A 20,858-nucleotide genomic window follows, 5' to 3' on the forward strand; every position below is an offset into this window, starting at 1 on the left:
ACCTCGCCCCATCCTTTCTTGTGAAAGACTGAGCATTTTTTGGGAAGCTGTTTTTATACCCAATCATGGCACCCACCTGTTCCCAATTAGTCTGCACACCTGTGGGATGTTCCAAATAAGTGTTTGATGAGCATTCCTCAACTTTATCATATTTATTGCCACCTTTCCCAACTTCTTTGTCACGTGTTGCTGGCATCAAATTCTAAAGTTAATGATTATTTGCAAAAAAAAAAAAAGTTTAAATATTTTTATGATATGGGTTGAAAAGGATTTGCAAATCATTGTATTCTGTTTATATTTATATCAAACACAATTTCCCAACTCATATGGAAACGGGGTTTGTAGTTGGGACACCCCTGGGACCATTTTTATAGTACTTTCAACAGTTTCCTGTCCGCCTCTACGGTGCGTGAAACTCTTATACAAACAACGTTTTGTGTTCCGCTAAGCTCCTCCTCCTCATCGCTCACTTGACCACGTCAGGCTCCGCCCTCCCTTGTGGCGGCCGTGGCCCAGCTAATTAGAGGGGTTGCCACGGGAACGGAATGGCATCCCAGCCGACGGGGTGTAATGACAGGGTGGCGGGGAGGAGGAGGAGGGCGGGGTCAGATTATAGGCCCGACGGTACGCTGCAGAGAAGCTAAAAAAAGGAAAAGCAGAAGCGAAGAGGTGAGAAAAGGGAAGTTTAGTTCCTCAAATTACAGTGGGGCAAAAAAGTATTTAGTCAGCCAGCGATTGTCCAAGTTCTCCCACTTAAAATGATGACAGAGGTCTGCAATTTTCATCATAGGTACACTTCAACTGTGAGAGACAGAATGTGAAAAAAAAATCCAGGAATTCACATTGTAGGAATTTTAAATAATTTATTTGTAAATGATGGCGGAAAATAAGTATTTGGTCAACCATTCAAAGCTCTCACTGATGGAAGGACGTTTTGGCTCAAAATCTCACGATACATGGCCCCATTCATTCTTTCCTTAACACGGATCAATCGTCCTGTCCCCTTAGCAGAAAAACAGCCCCAAAGCATGATGTTTCCACCCCCATGCTTCACAGTAGGTGTGGTGTTCTTGCATACTTGCAAACCTTGAGAACTCTGATATCTGGAGGTGGGGGGGTGGGGAGGAGGCGTGGTTGGGGCGTGGTTAAGAGGGGACAAGTATAATTCACCAACTCGAGTATTTCATATATATTTCATCTATATATATAAATATATAAATGTATGAAATACTTGACTTTCAATGAATTCTAGCTATATATATTTATTTTATTATATATATAAATAAAATAAATAGTTGAATATCAGACGGCACCTATCAAATACACAGTAATGAAAACACAGTTGTTCTACTAACTGTACTGTGCTTGCTGGTTATTTAAAAAAAAAAAAACAACACTTACCTTTTAACTATTTGAATAGCCTTTGTTCTGCCATTTGCGTACTGGCGAGAGTCACTTGCTGTCAGGTGCACAGCACCACGTAAATCGTTGGCCAATCAAAGAGCAACCCCATAACGCTATAGCCAACATTCACCATGAGATGGCAACAGACAACATAGATCACTCTATTACAGACGGCGTTGCCATGGTTGTAACTTCCTCGTTCTTGTGCTCCGTCTCCTTGTCTGTGCAGTTTTTTATTAAAAATCCGTGGATGTTGTAACGTGATATATATATATATATATATATATATATATATGTGTATGTATGTATGAAATACTTGACTTTCAATGAATTTTAGCTATATATATATATATATATATATATATATATATATATATATATATTTATTTTATTATATATATATAAATAAAAGAAATAGTTGAATTTCAAACGGCACCTATCAAATACACAGTAATAAAAACACAGTTGTTCTACTAACTGTACTGTGCTTGCTGGTTATTTAAAAAAACAACAACAACACTTACCTTTTAACTATTTGAGTAGCCTTTGTTCTGCCATTTGCGTACTGGCGAGAGTCACTTGCCGTCAGGTGCACAACACCACGTAAATCGTTGGCCAATCAAAAAGCAACCCCATAACGCTATAGCCAACATTCACCAGGAGATGGCAACAGACAACATAGAATCACTCTATTACAGACGGCGTTGCCATGGTTGTAACTTCCTCGTTCTTGTGCTCCGTCTCCTTAAAGTGTGCAGTTTTTTTTTAAAAATCCGTAGATGTTGTAACGTGATTGGGCAGGCAAGCTGTTTATATAACAGGAAAGCGGACGTGAAAACAGGCTGTCGCCACTCATGTCCGCATGGAGCTTGAGGGGGCGTGACTTTCTGGAGATTTCCGGGAGAAAATTTCTTTTGAGAGGTTTTCGGGAGAGGTGCTGAATTTCGGGAGTCTCTCGGAAAATCCGGGAGGGTTGGCAAGTATGTGTCCTTGGGATGCAACTCAGTATTCTTCTTCCTCCAAACACAACGAATTGAGTTTATAGCAAAATGGATACATGGATGATACAGCAGAGGATTGTGAGAATGTCATGTGGTCAGATGAAACCAAAATAGAACATTTTGGTATAAACTTTCAAGTTTCAAGTTTATTCACAATACCATATAACAATTACAGTAGTGGTGAAATGTCATCATTTAAAGATGCTGGTACGTGAAAGGGTCCCCCAAATAAGCTAAAATAAGCTTTTGATAGGGGGTCCAGAGGACATTATATACATGGAAAGATGAAACATGGTAGCAAGCACAACAACAAAAACAAAACAACAACAACGCTATATAATAAACACAAGATAGTAGTACCAAAGCAAGCATACACATACATACATACATACATACATACATTCAACCATGCAAAACCCAACAGTAGTCTACCCCACATGAGGCATTAAAGATAGGTGGTTAATAGATAAGTTTTCAGTTTCTTTTTGAAGTTGGAGAATGGATACAGCATCTTGAGGTTCTCATTAAGCTGGTTCCAAATCTTTGGTCCCCTGCATACTACACTTTGAGCGGTACAAGCCCGATGTTTACCTGATATCAGATGTAAGTTACGAGTGTTGTGGGCATGCTGGGGTTGGTAGATAGGAACCAAGCTACAGAGCCTAAGATTCAGCCTGTAAATGTCTTGATAGGTTAAGCAAGCTTTTGATAAATATTGAACTCTGTCAGTCTTAAGGGAGGATATTTATGAAATAGATGACAAGTGGGGGCATTAAACTTGGACCATGACAGGGCCCGTATAATTTTCTTTTGCATGGATCCTAATTTGTGAAGGTAGGTAGGGAAGGTGTCTGACCAGATGCTATTACAGTAGTTTAGATGTGGTTCAAAGAGAGTTTTGTATAAGGTAAGTAGAGCATAAAGAGGAAGATAATGACAAAGGTGAAAGAACAGGCCAACATATTTGGATAATTTGTTTAACAGATGGCTAATTTGACATTTGAAATTGAGGTATTTGTCAATGATGACCCCCAGGAATTTTGTGGAGTATACTCTCTGTATTTCCTGCCCATTGATGTTGCTATGGCAGTGCTCAGTATTTGTCCCTTTTTTATTAGAACCAAATAGAAAAAAAATTGTTTTATATACATTAAGTGCGAGCTTATTGCATTTGAACCAGGGATCCACTTTCACAAGCGCTGAATAGACAGTTACTTGTAGATCGTGTAGGCTCCTGAGTGAGGTAAACAAATTTGTATCATCAGCAAAAATTATTTTATGAAAAGTTTCGGAGAAGTTTACGAAATCATTTATGTATAGGATAAAAAGGAGAGGCCCCAAGATTGATCCCTGGGGAACCCCATAATTTATGGTCATACAGGGTGAGTTGTGATCATTGACGGATACACATTGTTGCTCAACTCCTCGTTTTTGGAGGAAGAAGAATACTGAGTTGCATCCCAAGAACGCCATACCTACTGCGAAGCATGGGGGTGGAAACATCATGCTTTGGGGCTGTTTTTCTGCTAAGGGGACAGGACGATTGATCCGTGTTTAGGAAAGAATGAATGGGGCCATGTATCGTGAGATTTAGAGCCAAAACCTCCTTCCATCAGTGAGAGCTGATCCCCTATAGCGTTATGGGGTTGCTTTTTGATTGGCCAACGATTTACGTGGTGTTGTGCACCTGACGGCAAGTGACTCTCGCCAGTACGCGAATGGCAGAACAAAGGCTACTCAAATAGTGAAAGGTAAGTGTTATTGTTTTTTTTTTAAACCAGCAAGCACAGTACAGTTAGTAGAACTACTGTGTTTTTATTACTGTGTGTTTGATAGGTGCCGTCTGAAATTCAACTATTTATTTTATTTATACATATAATTAAATATATATAGCTAGAATTCATTGAAAGTCACGTATTTCATACATATATATATATATATATATATATGAAATATATATGAAATACTCGAGTTCGTGAATTATACTCGTCCCCTCTTAACCACGCCCCCGCACAAACCACGCCTCCTTCCCACCGCCGACCACGCCCCCCACCTCCCGAAAACAGAGGTCTCAAGGTTTGCAAGTATGCAAAAACACCATACCTACTGTGAAGCATGGGGGTGGAAACATCATGCTTTGGGGCTGTTTTTCTGCTAAGGGGTCAGGACGATTGATCATTGATCATCAGTGAGAGCTTTGAATGGTTGACCAAATACTTATTTTCCACCATAATTTACAAATAAATTCTTTAAAATTCCTACAATGTGAATTCCTGGATTTTTCTGTCTCTCACAGTTGAAGTGTACCTATGATGAAAATTACAGACCTCTGTCATCATTTTAAGTGGGAGAACTTGCACAATCGGTGACTGACTAAATACTTTTTTGCCCCACTGTAAATAATGTCGTCCTACGACGAGACTTGAGCGTGTTTGTTGGCGACCATCGCTTGTGTGCTGCAGTCGGACGCCATGGCGACACACAGGAAACGGTCTCCCTCCTCCCTGCGTGGCCACACCATCCTCCCGACGACCCGCTCAGCCCTGAGCTGAAAGTGGACAAAAAAAAGGCGCTGAGAGAAACCTTCGGGAATTGAACCGCGTGGTGTGAAATCTCCGGTGGCCTCAACAATCCAAGCGGTGTCATGTTGTATCGTGTCATCTTACTGGCAGGCAAAAGCCACAACCGCAAGGCATCCTGGGTTTTTTCTGTCTCCCCCCCCCCCCCCCCCCCCCCAAACATTGGCACAGCAAATTGTAGCGTTCTTCTCCTTCTCGTGTTACGCCACCTCACAGTTGTGGCATCAGCGCGGTGATATAAATCTGAAACTGTGATTCACTCATTCCTCAGCTGAATTCTCCAAAAGGCTTCTGTTGCAACTTTTTGGTCTCGATGCGTACGATAAGAAAAAAAGGCGTTTCATCCTGTTCCTTTTTACTATTTATTTTTCATGCTGCGGCTATTTTGGGGGGGAAAAAATAAAAAAACATACTTTGTTTTATAGCAGGGGTCACCAACCTTTTCCAAACCAAGAGCTACTTCTTGGGTACTGATTAAGGCGAAGGGCTACCAGTTTGATACACACTTTAAAAAATTGCCAGAAATAACCAAATTGCTCAATTTACCTATGTTACTATTAATAATTAATTTATCTTTGTGGAAACACTAATCATCTTAATGATTTCTTACAATAAATATATATTTATGATGACATTTTTTAAATAGGTTAAAATCCAATCTGCACTTTGTTTGAATATATAACAAATTGGACCATTTCTAACAAAGACAAATCATTATTTCTTCTAGATTTTCCAGAACAAAATTTTTTAAAAGAAATTCAAAAGACTTTGAAATAAGATTCAAATTTGACTCTACAGATTTTCTAGATTTGCCAGAATAATTTTGGGGAATTTTAATCATAATAAGTTTGAAGAAATATTTCGCAAATATTAATCGTCGAAAAAACAGAAGCTAAAATGAAGAATTAAATTAAAATGTATTTATTATTCCTTACAATAAAAAAAAAAATACTTGAGCATTGATTTAAATTGTCAGGAAAGAAGAGGAAGGAATTTAAAAGGTATGTGTTTAAAAATCCTAAAATCATTTTTAAGTTTGTATTTTTTCTCTAAAATTGTCTTTCTGAAAGTTATAAGAAGCAAAATAAATATAACAAATTAATTTATTTAAACGAGTGAAGACCAAGTCTTTAAATTATCTTCTTGGATTTTCAAATTCTATTTGAGTTTTGTCTCTCTTAGAATTAAAAATGTCGAGCAAAGCGAGACCAGCTTGCTAGTAAATAAATACAATTTAAAAAATAGAGGCAGCTCACTGGTAAGTGCTGCTATTTGAGCTATTTTTAGAACAGGCCGGCGGGCGACTCATCTGGTCCTTACTGGCACCGCGTTGGTGACCCCAGCTTTATAGTCTTTATTAAAAGGAACAATGCATAGAAACATTAAGCTCAAAGACAGATATGTTCTGTACCAGATTATAGCTAAATAGCTCATTTCCATCTGCAGTCCCTGGCTACCTAAATTAAAGGGACACAAAAATCATGCAATAAAATTATGACGATAAAATCATACCATAGCACAGGGATCGGGAACCTTTCCGGCTGAGAGAGCCAAGAAAGCCAAATATGTTAAAATGTATTTCTGTAAGAGCCATATAATATTTTTTTTAACACTGAAAACAACTAAACGCGTGCATTTTTAAGTAAGACCAACATTTCTAGAGTATAATAGGTCTCTTATTCTTTGAATAACATTGTTATTCTGAAGTTAACTGTGGAGGGGGGTGTGGCCTGCGGTCCTGCAGTGAAGCAGGGTGTGCCAGGAATGGCGTCAAAATCAGCGACAGGTGCCTGGATAAAGACTTGTTGAAAAATAAAACAATATCGTAATCCTGAAACAGGATCTCATGTCGGTGCTTGGTGGTCTGAAGAACCCCCAGGAGGGCAAGCCCTACACTAACCAATAGTAAATGAACTTCTTGAACAAGTGCGGTAGAAAATAAGATGGATGGATTCAAATGCACTTTGAACGTTATTTTTAACACTGTGATTACAAGTGGATTTATTCATTACTTGTCGTGTTAAGCAGTGTCAGCTGAGATTTATCCGAAAGCCAGATGCAGTCATCAAAAGAGCCACATCTGGCTCTAGAGCCACAGGTTCCCTACCCCTGCCATAGCATGTAATCAAAGAAAAGTCATAAAATGCCCTTTCATGGACACATACTTGATATACAATACAACCACACCTCCAACCGCAACCCCGAAGGGAATAAGCTGTAGAAAATGGATGGATGGGTGGACAACCACACCTCATTCACATCATCACACAGAGACAATACATGCTCTTGTTCACGTCTGTCATCGTTTTTTAAAACAACCATAATTTTAACACACACACCTCACAATTTACAACAAAAATGCTGTCATGGATAAATATAACACACATTAAGTTGATCTGCCAAACATAGTGGCCACCTTAGTGACCGTGTGAGCAGCTCTGATTGCCCCAAAGCCATATTTTTCAACTTCAATTGTAAATGAAGAGTAATCTGTTACTTTTCAAGTTTGTTGTGAGGTTGTTCAATTCCTTAATGGCTTTATATGAAAAGGCTGATTGTGCAAAAGATGTTTTACATCTGGGAACGCTACACTGCCCCCTGGTGGAGGCTCATGTGTTTCTAGTTGTCACAGCAGATGTAAACTGGACAAAGTGCTCAAGTGGCGCTGGTGCAGTGTTGTTTCGTTATTTAGCTACATACATCTGTATTTAGTTATTTAACTACATACATCTGTAAGTACAAGTTAAAACTCTACTATGCAAAGCGAAAGCTATTTATCAACAACACCCAGAAACGCTTTGCAGGTAGCTAATTGCTTTATAGCTAATTGCTTTATAGTCATCATTGTCACTGGCGTCCCACTGGGTGTGAGTTTTCTTTGCCCTTATGTGGGTTCTTCCGAGGATGTCGTAGTCGTAGTGGTTTGTACAGTCCTTTGAGACATTTGTGATTTAGGGCTATATAAATAAACATTGATTGATTGATTGAATATAGATTTCAGGAACATGGTTTGTCATGATCACAATATGCAGACAGTGGGAGGCAGTGTGCAGGTAAAAAGCTGTCTAATGCTTAAACCAACAACAAACAAAAGGCAAGTGTCGCTAAGAAAAGGCATTGAAGCTTAGGGATGGCTAAGCAAAATGAAACTGAACTGGCTGCAAAGTAAACAAAAACAGCATGCTGGACGACAGCAAAGACTTACAGCATGAAAATACTTACGGCTGTCATCGGCAGGTGTACCGAAGCAGTTAGGACTCCTTCTCTCCCAAAAGCTGGCCACACATTTTGTCTTTCAGCGCCTCGTTCTCCCGGTCGACATACTATCGGCGAACCGTCCTGTGGAGCAGCAGACATCGTCCACAAAGTACGTTCGTGCATAACATTACAATCAACACCAAAAATAGGAGCGCAAGACAAGAAGTACAACACTACACAAAGGAAAACCGCAAAAAAGTGCAAATAAGTCAGGGTGTGATGTGATAGGTGGTGACAGTACACCTACTTTGAGACAAGAGCTATAGTGATGCATGCTTGGTTATGTTTTAAAGCAGGGGTCACCAACGCGGTGCCCGCGGGCACCAAGTAGCCCGTAAGGACCAGATGAGAGTCGCCCGCTGGTTTCTTCTAAAAATAGCTCAAATATCAGCACTTACCAGTGAGCTGCCTCTATTTTTGAAATGTTATTTATTTACTAGCAAGCTGGTCTCGCTTTGCTCGACATTTTTAATTCTGAGAGACAAAACTCAAATAGAATTTGAAAATCCAAGAAAATATTTTAAAGACTTGGTCTTCACTTGTTTAAATAAATTAATTCATACATTTTTTTTACTTTGCTTCTAATAACTTTCAGAAAGACAATTTTAGAGAAAAAATACAACCTTAAAAATGATTTTAGGATTTTTAAACACATATACCTTTTTACCTTTTAAATTCCTTCTTCTTCTTTCCTGACAATTTCAATCAATGTTCAAGTAAATTTATTTTCGTGGTAAAGAATAATACATTTTAATTTAATTTTTCATTTTAGCTTGTTTTTTCGACGAAGAATATTTGTGAAATATTTCTTTAACCTTATTATGATTAAAATTCCCCAAAATTATTCTGGCAAATCTAGAAAATCTTTAGAATGAAACTGAAGTCTTATTTCAAAGTCTTTTGAATTTATTTTAAAATTTTAGTTCTGGAAAATCTAGAAGAAATAATGATTTGTCTTTGTTAGAAATATAGCTTGGTCCAATTTGTTATATATTCTAACAAAGTGCAGATTGGATTTTAACTTATTTAAAACATTTCATCAAAATTCTAAAATTAATCTTAATCAGGAAAAATTACTAATGATGTTCCATAAATTATTTTATTTTTTATTTTTTCAAAAAGATTCGAATTAGCTAGTTTTTTGCTCTTCTTTTTTTTGGTTGAATTTTGAATTTTAAAGAGTCGAAATTGAAGATAAACTATGTTTCAACATTTAATTTTAATTTTTTTCCTGTTTTCTCCTCTTTTAAACCGTTAAATTAAGTGTTTTTTTTCATCATTTATTCTCTACAAAAAAAACTTCCGTAAAAGGAAAAAAAATGTAAGACGGAATGACAGACAGAAATACCCATTTTTTTATATATACACCGGTATATAGATTTATTTATTAAAGTTAAATTGAGCAAATTGGCTATTTCTGGCAATTTTCTTAAGTGTGTATCAAACTGGTAGCCCTTCGCATTAATCAGTACCCAAGAAGTAGCTCTTGGTTTCAAAAAGGTTGCTGACCCCTGCATTAAAGTCAAATCCAACAATTGCGACAACGACTTTTTACTGTCAATATCGGCTGCTGAGCTTAATTTTTTAAAGTTTTCAGCTGGTGGTGTGCCTTGGCTCAGAAAAGGTAGAAAAACACTGCTCCAGACAGCACCAACACTCAACAACAACGGCAAATTTGCAGATTATAGCTGAGATAGGCGCCAGCGCCCCCCGAGACCCCGAAAGGGAATAAGCGGTAGAAAATAGATGGATGGATGGATAGTTACTGGTTTGCAAAAACAAATTTTAACCCAATAATAATAGACACCTAACCTTCAAACTGAACAATCATATCACAAAGGGCGGTGTTTTTCAACTTTTTTTGAGCCAAGGCACATTTTTCGCATTGAAAAAATGCTGAGGTACACCACCAGCAGAAAACGTAAAAAAATTAAACTCTGTCTTCCTTTGAGTGATATTTTCAAAAATTTACTTTGTTTTAGCGGTCAAGAATATTTCAGTTATTTTTATCCTTCTTTTTGTGGACATTGTTGATTGTCATGTCATGTTCGGATGTACTTTGTGGACGCCGTCTTTACTCCACAGTAAGTCTTTGCTGTCCTCCAGCATTCTGTTTTTGTTTACTTTGTTGCCAGTTCAGTTTTAGTCTCGTTCTGTGAATCTTTGCCTAGGCTTCAATGCCTTTTCTTAGGCGCACTCACCTTTTGTTTATTTTTTGTTTCAGCATTAGACACCTTTTTTACCTGCACCCTGCCTCCCGCAGTTTCAGACATCTACAAAGCAATTAGCTACCGGCTGCCACCTACTGATATATATATTTTATAATTACTGGTTTGCAAAAAAGATTTTTAAACCCAAATAGGTGAAATTACATAATCTCCCACGGCACACCAAACAATATCTCACGGTACACTAGTGGTTGAAAAACACTGGCTTAGATAGTATTTTTTTGATGGCTTAAAAATGGGTCATTTAGAGTTGGACAATATCGGATATCGGCAAAAAGCCATTATCGGACATCTCTAGTTTTTATCCTGCTTTGTGGGGACATTGTTGATTGTCATGCCATGTTCGAATGTACATTGTGGACGCCGTCTTTGCTCCACAGTAAGTCTTTGCTGTCGTCCAGCATTCTGTTTTTGTTTACTTTGTAGCCAGTTCAGTTTTAGTCTCATTCTGCATAGCCTTGCCTAGGCTTCAATGCCTTTTCTTAGGGGCACTCACCTTTTGTTTATTTTTGGTTTCAGCATTAGACACCTTTTTTTACCTGCACCCTGCCTCCCGCAGTTTCCGACATCAACTAAGCAATTAGCTACCGGCTGCCACCTACTGATATACATATTTTATAATTACTGGTTTGCAAAAAAAATGTTTAAACCCAGATAGGTGAAATTACATAATCTCCCACGGCACACCAGACAATATCTCACGGTACACTAGTGGTTGAAAAACACTGGCCTAGATAGTATATTTTTGATGGCTTAAAAATGGGTAATTTAGAGTTGGACAATATCGGATATCGGCAAAAAGCCATTATCGGACATCTCTAGTTTTTATCCTGCTTTGTGGGGACATTGTTGATTGTCATGTCACGTTCGGATGTACATTGTGGACGCCGTCTTTGCTCCACAGTAAGTCTTTGCTGTCCTCCAGCATTCTGTTTTTGTTTATTTTGTAGCCAGTTCAGTGTTTGTCTCGTTCTGCATAGCCTTGCCTAAGCTTCAATACCTTTTCTTAGGGGCCTTCACTTCTTGGTTATAGCATTTGACACCTTTTTACCTTCACCCTGCCTCCCGCTGTTTCTGACATCCACAAAGCAATTAGCTACCGGCTGCCACCTACTGATATGGAAGAGTATTACACGGTTACTCTGCCGGGCTCTGCACATCACCGACACTCAACAACAACGGCACATTTGCGGATTATAATTACTAGTTTAAAAACCCCCCACATATGCTACCACGTATTGTACTCCTCAGTTCATAGGATTGGTTCGAATTCTTGCTGCCCTCGGCCTCGTCTCGGGTAAAGCGAGTCTTCGTGAGAAAGTAACTCCAACCTCACTCACCCCGTTCTGTTTTTCAGGTATCAGTATTACCTTCAGGTGAAGAAGGAACTGTTGGACGGACGCCTCCACTGCACGGTGGAGCAGGGCATCCGACTCGCCGGCCTGGCAGTACAAGGTAAGAGACCGTGTGATGGGTGACATCCCAAGTACGAACGGCTCATGCGAGTAATCTACCCGAGGGAGACGGACAGCACAAAAGAGCACAACCTCGCACGTTTCTCAGGTCGTCTTGACTCCACTACCTAATATGGCTGCATACCGCGGGGAGAGCCCCGTCCACTTGAGTTCCTATGGTATCAGTCCTTACACACACACTTACTCCTGGTTGATGTCTGTGTCTCCGGGGAGGGAATGTAAACAGACGGTTTGCTTATCACCAGCTCCAAGGTTAGTCTCGGTCTCCGCCAGGAAGACCGTTATCAGTCCGGGGAGGCGAGGATCCGCTTACTATGCCTAGAAGCAAAACACTACTTAGGACGCACTTTGCAGCTTGTCAGTGGGAGGACTACAACTATGTTGTGGACTTTGTTTTGGGATCACTTACAAGAAGGGGTGAATCATGATGATTCTAATCTACATTCTAAACACTACCTTGTGGCCCACCTAATAGATATCAGATATGTCATTTCTGCGTACATTTTGCTCCACAGTCAATCAATCAATCAATCAATGTTTACTTATATAGCCCTAAATCACTAGTGTCTCAAAGGGCTGCACAAACCACTACGACATCCTCGGTAGGCCCACATAAGGGCAAGGAAAACTCACACCCAGTGGGACATCGGTGACAATAATGACCCAGTGGGACGTCGGTGACAATGATGACTATGAGAACCTTGGAGAGGAGGAAAGCAATGGATGTCGAGCGGGTCTAACATGATACTGTGAAAGTTCAATCCATAATGGATCCAACACAGTCGCGAGAGTCCAGTCCAAAGCGGATCCAACACAGCAGCGAGAGTCCCGTTCACAGCGGAGCCAGCAGGAAACCATCCCAAGCGGAGGCGGATCAGCAGCGCAGAGATATCCCCAGCCGATACACAGGCGAGCAGTACATGGCCACCGGATCGGACCGGACTCCCTCCACAAAGGAGAGTGGGACATAGAAGAAAAAGAAAAGAAACGGCAGATCAACTGGTCTAAAAAGGGAGTCTATTTAAAGGCTAGAGTATACAAATGAGTTTTAAGGTGAGACTTAAATGCTTCTACTGAGGTGGCATCTCGAACTGTTACCGGGAGGGCATTCCAGAGTACTGGAGCCCGAAATGAAAACGCTCTACAGCCCGCAGACTTTTTTTGGGCTTTAGGAATCACTAATAAGCCGGAGTCCTTTGAACGCAGATTTCTTGCCGGGACATATGGTACAATACAATCGGCAAGATAGGCTGGAGCTAGACCGTGTAGTATTTTATACGTAAGTAGTAAAACCTTAAAGTCACATCTTAAGTGCACAGGAAGCCAGTGCAGGTGAGCCAGTACAGGCGTAATGTGATCAAACTTTCTTGTTCTTGTCAAAAGTCTAGCAGCCGCATTTTGTACCAACTGTAATCTTTTAATGCTAGACATGGGGAGACCCGAAAATAATACGTTACAGTAGTCGAGGCGAGACGTAACAAACGCATGGATAATGATCTCAGCGTCTTTAGTGGACAGAATGGAGCGAATTTTAGCGATATTGCGGAGATGAAAGAAGGCCGTTTTAGTAACGCTTTTAATGTGTGACTCAAAGGAGAGAGTTGGGTCGAAGATAATACCCAGATTCTTTACCGTGTCGCCTTGTTTAATTGTTTGGTTGTCAAATGTTAGAGTTCGGTGTCTAGCAGGACCGATAATCAGCATTTCCGTTTTTTTGGCGTTGAGTTGCAAAAAGTTAGCGGACATCCATTGTTTAATTTCATTAAGACACGCCTCCAGCTGACTACAATCCTTTACGGCCCTGTTGACACTGCACACTAGTGTTGTCTACAAACCAATACTTTGGTACCGGTACCAAAATGTATTTCGATACTTTTCACAAGAAAATTGCATTATTGGCTATATTTTAACAAACAATCTTGGGGTACATTAAACCTGTGTTTTTCAAACACTAGTGTACCTCGAAATATATTCTGGTGTGCCGTTGGAGATTATCTATTTTCACTTATTTGGGTTTAAAACATTTTTTGCAAACAAGTAATTATAATGATGTGTTGTTGTTGTGAAAAAATACAACCTTAAAAATGATTTTAAGATTTTTAAATTACTTCCTCTTCTTTCCTGACAATTTAAATCAATTTTCAAGTAAATTTATTGTTGTTGTAAAGAATAAACATTTTAATTTAATTATTCATTTTAGCTTGTTTTTTCGACGAAGAATATTTGTGAAATATTTCTTTAAACTTATTATCATTAAAATTCAAAAAATAATATTCTGGCAAATCTAGAAAATCTTTAGAATCAAATTTAAATCTTATTTCGAAGTCTTTTGAATTTCTTTTCAAATTTTTGAAATAATGATTTGTCTTTGTTAGAAATATAGCTTGGTCCAATTTATTATATATTCTAACAAAGTGCAGATTGGATTTTAACCTATTTAAAACATGTCATCAAAATTCTAAAAATAATCTTAATCAGGAAAAATTACTAATGATGTTCCATAAATTATTTTTTTAATTTTTTCAAAAGGATCCGAATTAGCTAGTTATTCTCTTCATTTTTTTCGGTTGAATTTTGAATTTTAAAGAGTCGAAATTGAAGATAAACTATGTTTCAAAACTAAATTTTCATTTTTTTTAGTGTTTATCCTCTTTTAAACCGTTCAATTAAGTGTTTTTTTCATTATTTATTCGCTACAAAAAAACTTCCTTAAAAGGAAAACAAATGTAAAACGGAATGACGGACAGAAATACCCATTTTTTTATATATCTGTAGAATTATTTATTAAAGGTAAATTGAGCAAATTGTCTATTTCTGGCAATTTATTTAAGTGTGTATCAAACTAGTAGCCCTTCGCATTAATCAGTACCCAAGAAGTAGCTCTCGGTTTCAAAAAGGTTGGTGACCCCCGTGCTATATAAATAAATTGTATATATATATATATATATCTATATATATATATATAGATAGATTGATATACCGGCCCCCGAGTCAAAATAATTGCCCAGGCCTGTAATATCTAAATATATATTTTGATTATAAAGAAATTGCGACTGTTGAAGGACTGGAATTGATGCTTTGGCGCATGTCAGGTTTGCTACTGACAGTTTGGTCACGTTTGTGTTTTCCTGTTATTTTAACAAAAAAACATTTGCAATGTATGATAATATAATATTTGTCGCATCACTAGATCATTTCAAAGTTTCAAGAATATGTAGTTACGTGCATTAGATGCATTTTTTCCCTTGTCAAAATTAAAAGAACAAATAGATTTAGCAAGAAAAGATGATTTATTGGACGCCGTATTATTTTTTGGGCTTTCTGCAGGCCATTTAGAAATATGCGGCGGGCCTTGAGTTTGACACGTTTGTGTTTTCCTGTGTTTGGTGTTTCACTTCCTGTCCTGGTGCTCTTGTTTCGTGTGTATTTCCTGTTTGATCTCTGTGTTTTGAAGCACCTTTACTTTCTGTTCCATGTCCTGCCAGCACACCCGAGTCACGTGAATTAGTTCCATTTACTTCCACCTGGGTCCCTTGCTGTGCACCTCCCTGTTTTGAAAGAATATACTTTACAGGCTACGTACATTGCGTAAGTTGTTTACGTTTTTTTCCCAAGATGGCGCTGCTGTAGTGGCTGCTGTAGGCAGGAGCTCTGTGCTCTTGTGTCATCCTTTTGTGTTTCCCTCTTGTTTTCATGTGTTATTATATTTTTTTGCCTTTTGGTCCGGGACCCTTTGGGACTGTGTGACAAGGGGTGGCACTTTCGTGACCTCTGTGGTGCTTTTTTGTGGACTTCTGGATCTGCCTCCCGGGAGCCTTTTGGCCATGGAGACCAGCTGCTGGGTGTCTGCCACACCGGAGTCTGTTTGGAGGGACTGGAGGAGATGCGGATGAGGGGACAGGACTGCGGAGCTGGGACTGAGCGCTGGGACGGAGAGGCTTCGTGGTGTCTTGGCTGGGTGAGCAGGTGTCGGACACCTCAGTCTCCTTGGACGTATCATCGCTCATCCATGCGGACTGGACACTGGCCGAGAGTGGAGTCGGCTGTCTTGGTTGCTTTGTTGGGTCTGCTTCTGTCTCTGGCCATGCTCCCTCCTCCCCAGCGGACGATGGCGTGGAACACCGCAGAGGCCACCACAGTGGATATGTTTCTTTTACTTTTTATTCATAGCTGTATGTAGAAGTGTCTGGTTTTATGTGCTGCTTTAATGTCTTTAATGTCCTCTGTGTTCTTTGATGTTTGATGTTTCCCTCTTACACACATGGAAGAGGGATGTGTACTATGGCTATGAGTTGTTGTTTTTCCCCTTGGCCTCAGTCTGCACCCCCTCTCCAGGGCCCAGGCTAAGACCGATTTTTTAATTTTATTTTAATCTTCTATTTTTTTCTCCACCCCTTGTTTACCTGTATCTCATCTCTTTTGTAAGGGGCGCTGGAAGCCGGCAGACCCGTCAGCGATCCTGTTCTGTCTCCCTTTAATGTTTGTCTGATCTTGAATGGGATTGTGCTGAAAATTGTAATTTTCCTGAAGGAACTCTCCTGACGGAATTAATAAAGTACTATCTAAGCGTGCATCCTGGACGCATCATTAGGTACACTTCTACAATGTAAAGCAATCATATTTGAGAAGGGTGGTATTAATCGAACACAATGTTTATTATCATAATTTAGAGATGTCCAATAATGGCTTTTTTGCCGATATTCTGATATTGTCCAACTCTTAATTACCGATTCCGATATTAACCGATACTGATATATACAGTTGTGGAATGAACACATTATTATGCCGAATTTTGTTGTGATGCCCCGAGGCAGGGGTAGGGAACCTATGGCTCTAATCCAATCCAATCCACTTTATTTATATAGCACATTTAAACAACAACAACGTTTCCAAAGTGCTGCACAGCCATGTTAAAAACAATTGTAAAAAAAAAAAAAAAAAAATGTGGCTCTTTTGATGACTGCATCTGACTCTCGGATAAATCTGAGCTAACACTGCTTAACACAATAAGTAATGAATAATTCCACTTGTAATCAAAGTGTTAAAAATAAAGTTCAAAATATTAAACATGCTCATGCATTTGAATCCAGCCATCCTTTTTCTACCGCACTTGTTCAAGAAATTGCATGATTTATTTATTATTGATAGGCGCCAGCGCCCCCCGCGACCCCGAAAGGGAATAAGCGGTAGGAAATGGATGGATGGATGGATGGATGTTTTTTTCGGGCTTGCCCTCCTAGGGGTTCTTCAAACCAACAAGCTCTGACATGAAAGCCTGTTTCAGGGTTACGATATTTTTTTTATTTTTCAACAAGACTCTCAGTTGCTTTCCAGCAATTGTCTTTTTCTCTCTCGTTCTCGCTCGCGCTCTGGCTCCAGCTCCAACCCTGTCTCTCCTCCCGGCTGCTGCTTATAACAGAGCGACAGGTGATTAGATAACAAGGCCCAGGTGGGCCATCTACGCACCTGTTGCTGATTTTGAGGCCGGTCCTGGCACACCCTGCTTCGCTGCAGACCCGCAGGCCACCCCCCACCCCCCAGTTAGCTTCAGGATAACAATGTTATTACAGAGAATAACAGACTTATTATACCCTAGAAATGTTGGTTTTACTTAAAAATGCACGTGATTAGTTGTGTTCAGTGTAAAAACAAATTATTATTATTAATGGCTCTTACGGAAATACATTTTAAAATATTTGGCTTCTTGGCTCTCTCAGCCAAAACGGTTCCCGACCCCTGCTTTATACTGTGGGCCATCTACGCACCTGTCGCTGATTTCGAGGCCGGTCCTGGCACACCCCACTTCGCTGCAGGCCCGCAGGCTACGCCCCTCCACAGTTAGCTTCAGAATATCAACGTTATTACAAAGAATACGAGACCTATTATATTCTAGTAGTGTTGGTCTTACTTAAAAATGCACGCGTTTAGTTGTGTTCAGTGTTGAAAAAAAAATGATATGGCTCTTGCGGAAATACATTTTAAAATATTTGGATTCTTGGCTCTCTCAGCCAAAAAGGTTCCCGACCCCTGCCCCTAGGGATGCATTAAACCGGTGATTTTCAACACTAGTGTGCCGTGAGATATTGTCTGGTGTGCCGTGGGAAATTACGCAACTTCACCTAATTGGTCCAAAAAATATTTTTTGCAAATCAATAATCAGAATAATGTGTCGTTGTCTAGTGCCTGTGCTGTGTAGACCTTGGCAGGGTAGTCTTGTATCAGTAGGTGGCAGCAGGTAGTTCATTGCTTTGTAGAAGTCGGAACGCGTCAAGGATGGTTCGTCGTGATCCCAATATGCAGAGCAAAGCGGTAGGCAGTGTGCAGGTAAAAAGGTATGTACCACTTAAACCAAAAATTAACAAAAGACTAGGAGAAGGCACTGAAGCATAGGGATGGCTATGTAAAACCAAACTAAAACTGAACTGGCTGAAAAGTAAACAAAAACAGAATGCTGGACGACAGCAAAAACTTACAGCGTGTGGAGCAAAGACGGCGTCCACAAAGTACATCCGTACATGACATGACAATCAACAATGTCCCCACAAAGAAGGATAGCGTACGCACAACTTAAATAGTCTTGATTGCGAAAACAAAGCATATGCGTGCAAAAGCACTCAAAGGAAGGCGTGAAGCTGCTACAGGAGAACACCAACAACACAGGAAGGGTCACCAAAATAAGAGCTCAAGACAGGAACTAAAGCACAGGAAACAACAACAAACTCAAAATAAGGCACGACAACCTGGTGGAGTTTTATTTTTTAACTTTTTCCGCTGGTGGTGTGCCTCTGTATTTTCTTTATGAAAAAAATGTGCCTTGGCTCCAAAAAGGTTGAAAAACACGGCATTAAACAATGTAACCAGGTTTTCCAAAATAAATCAATTCAAGTTATGGATAAAAATGCCAACATGGAACTGCCATATTTATTATTGAAGTCACAAAGTGCATTATTTTTTTTTAACATGCCACAAAATAGCAGCTTGGAATTTGGGACATGCTCTCCCTGAGATCCACCACAAATATGGGAAGTACTATACTTTGACTTTCACAAAGTGCATAGTTTTTTTGTTTTTTTTTAAACATGCCTCAAAACAACAGCTACAAAAACAATGAAGGCCCACAGCTTCAGTCCAGAGTATACTGGAGTCATAAAGTAAACAATAACATAACCTGTTTCCTTGAATTGCCGCCGGGGCGCTAATTAATTTAAAACCTCTTCTCACTCCGGCACTTACCAAAGGTATGCAGTAAATTTAGGCCTGCGCTTATAAATTTGAGTGTGATGTAAGAATACCATCATGAAAAGCACATTTAATAAAAAATCGTTACTATGGTCTTACCTTTACTTATGAATGAAGTCCATGCGCAGCTCCTTCTGATCAAAAGCATCGATAACTTGTTTATAGAAGTCTTCCTTATCTTTCTTCAGTTTTAAAAGTCTGTCTGTCTCAATGGAGATCTTCCTTTATTACCTCATGCTTCGATTGAAAGTCCAGTTTAGAACACTGTTTTTTTTCAGATATGTAATCCTCCATGTTAAAAGTGCAAGCGAGAGGAAAAAATAAACGATCTTTGCTCATTCTTGCTGCTTGTTGTCACTTCTTCTGCAGCCAAGTACTCGCAAGAAGGATCACTAGCGCCCTCTACCACCAGGAGGCGGGAGTCATTTAATGACTCATATTTGACACACCCAGCTACGGTATATTAATAAAACATAGCTGCTTACTGTTCTTTTTAGCATATTCAATAGCTTGGACCTTAAATCTTAACCGAATAGCTCTTAATCTTCTTCCCTTTATGCGATTTCAAATTATTGAAATCAACCTACTCCATTTTGAAAATGACGACAGGTGAAGTATCACTCGTGACGTGACGAGTTTGACCCGGCGGAAATTCTAAGAATATGCTAATTATTTGGCGAAACAAGTTTGACCCGGCGGAAATTCTAGACATGCGCTAAAAATAATCCTAAAATAAATAAAAATAATATTTTGCGAAACTTGTTTGACCCGGCGTTAATCCTGAGCCGGCGTTAATGCTAAGCATGCGCTAATTATTTTGCGAAACGAGTTTGACCCGGCAGTAATTCTTGGCTGGCGCATACTATATACCCGGTGGCAATTCAGGGAAATACGGTAGTCCTCCTTTAGTGCAAGACTGCCTGGCATACTGTATAACAGGAAATTATAAACTGGCTTCAATCTGCCCTGCTCTAACGTATTTGTATGAGTAACACAAATGTGCTGCAAGCTAGTGGTGAGTGCTTGAAGTGGCCTAGCAGTCAGCCAGCGCCTCTGAAATGCTGCGTTGAGACAGGGGTGTTTTTTGTTGTATTTTTGTTTTTTCTCTGCGGAGTCTTTAAGCAACGGCTTCACGGTGGCAGAGGGGTTAGTGCGTCTGCCTCACAATACGAAGTTCCTGCAGTCCTGGGTTCAAATCCAGGCTCTGAATCTCTCTGTGTGGAGTTTGCATGTTCTCCCCGGGAATGCGTGGGTACCCTCCGGGTACTCCGGCTTCCTCCCACTTCCAAAGACATGCACCTGGGGATAAATTGATTGGCAACACTAAATTGGCCCTAGTGTGTGAATGTGAGTGTGAATGTTGTCTGTCTATCTGTGTTGGCCCTGCAATGAGGTGGAGACTTGTCCAGGGTGTACCCTGCCTTCCGCCCGATTGTAGCTGAGATAGGCGCCAGCGCCCCCCGCGACCCCGAAAGGGAATAAGCGGTAGAAAATGGATGGATGGATGGATGTGTGGTAGTACTTTTTTTCGCTGTTTACTTTTCATCCATCTCAAGAGGTGGGAGATCAAACTGCTTGTATTAAAGGTTCTGCTTGTCTTGGTTCCTCCTCGCACAACCAACTTTTTGCAGTCATTGCAAGTTGCCAGATTTTTTTTATCCGTCGGAGACATTT

General features: G+C 39.7%; 1 protein-coding gene across 1 annotated transcript in view; it reads left to right on the forward strand.

Moving 5' to 3' along the window:
* Window positions 1-20,858, forward strand: part of LOC133542306 (tyrosine-protein phosphatase non-receptor type 14-like) — a 153,953-nt gene that overhangs the window by 84,015 nt on the left and 49,080 nt on the right. Inside the window, exon 4 of the mRNA XM_061886307.1 lies at window positions 11,828-11,925. Coding sequence (XP_061742291.1) covers window positions 11,828-11,925 — 98 coding nt within the window. The remainder of the gene's footprint in view (window positions 1-11,827; window positions 11,926-20,858) is intronic.

The sequence above is a fragment of the Nerophis ophidion genome, linkage group LG24, assembly GCF_033978795.1.
Source record: "Nerophis ophidion isolate RoL-2023_Sa linkage group LG24, RoL_Noph_v1.0, whole genome shotgun sequence".
Taxonomy (NCBI): Eukaryota; Metazoa; Chordata; class Actinopteri; order Syngnathiformes; family Syngnathidae; genus Nerophis; species Nerophis ophidion.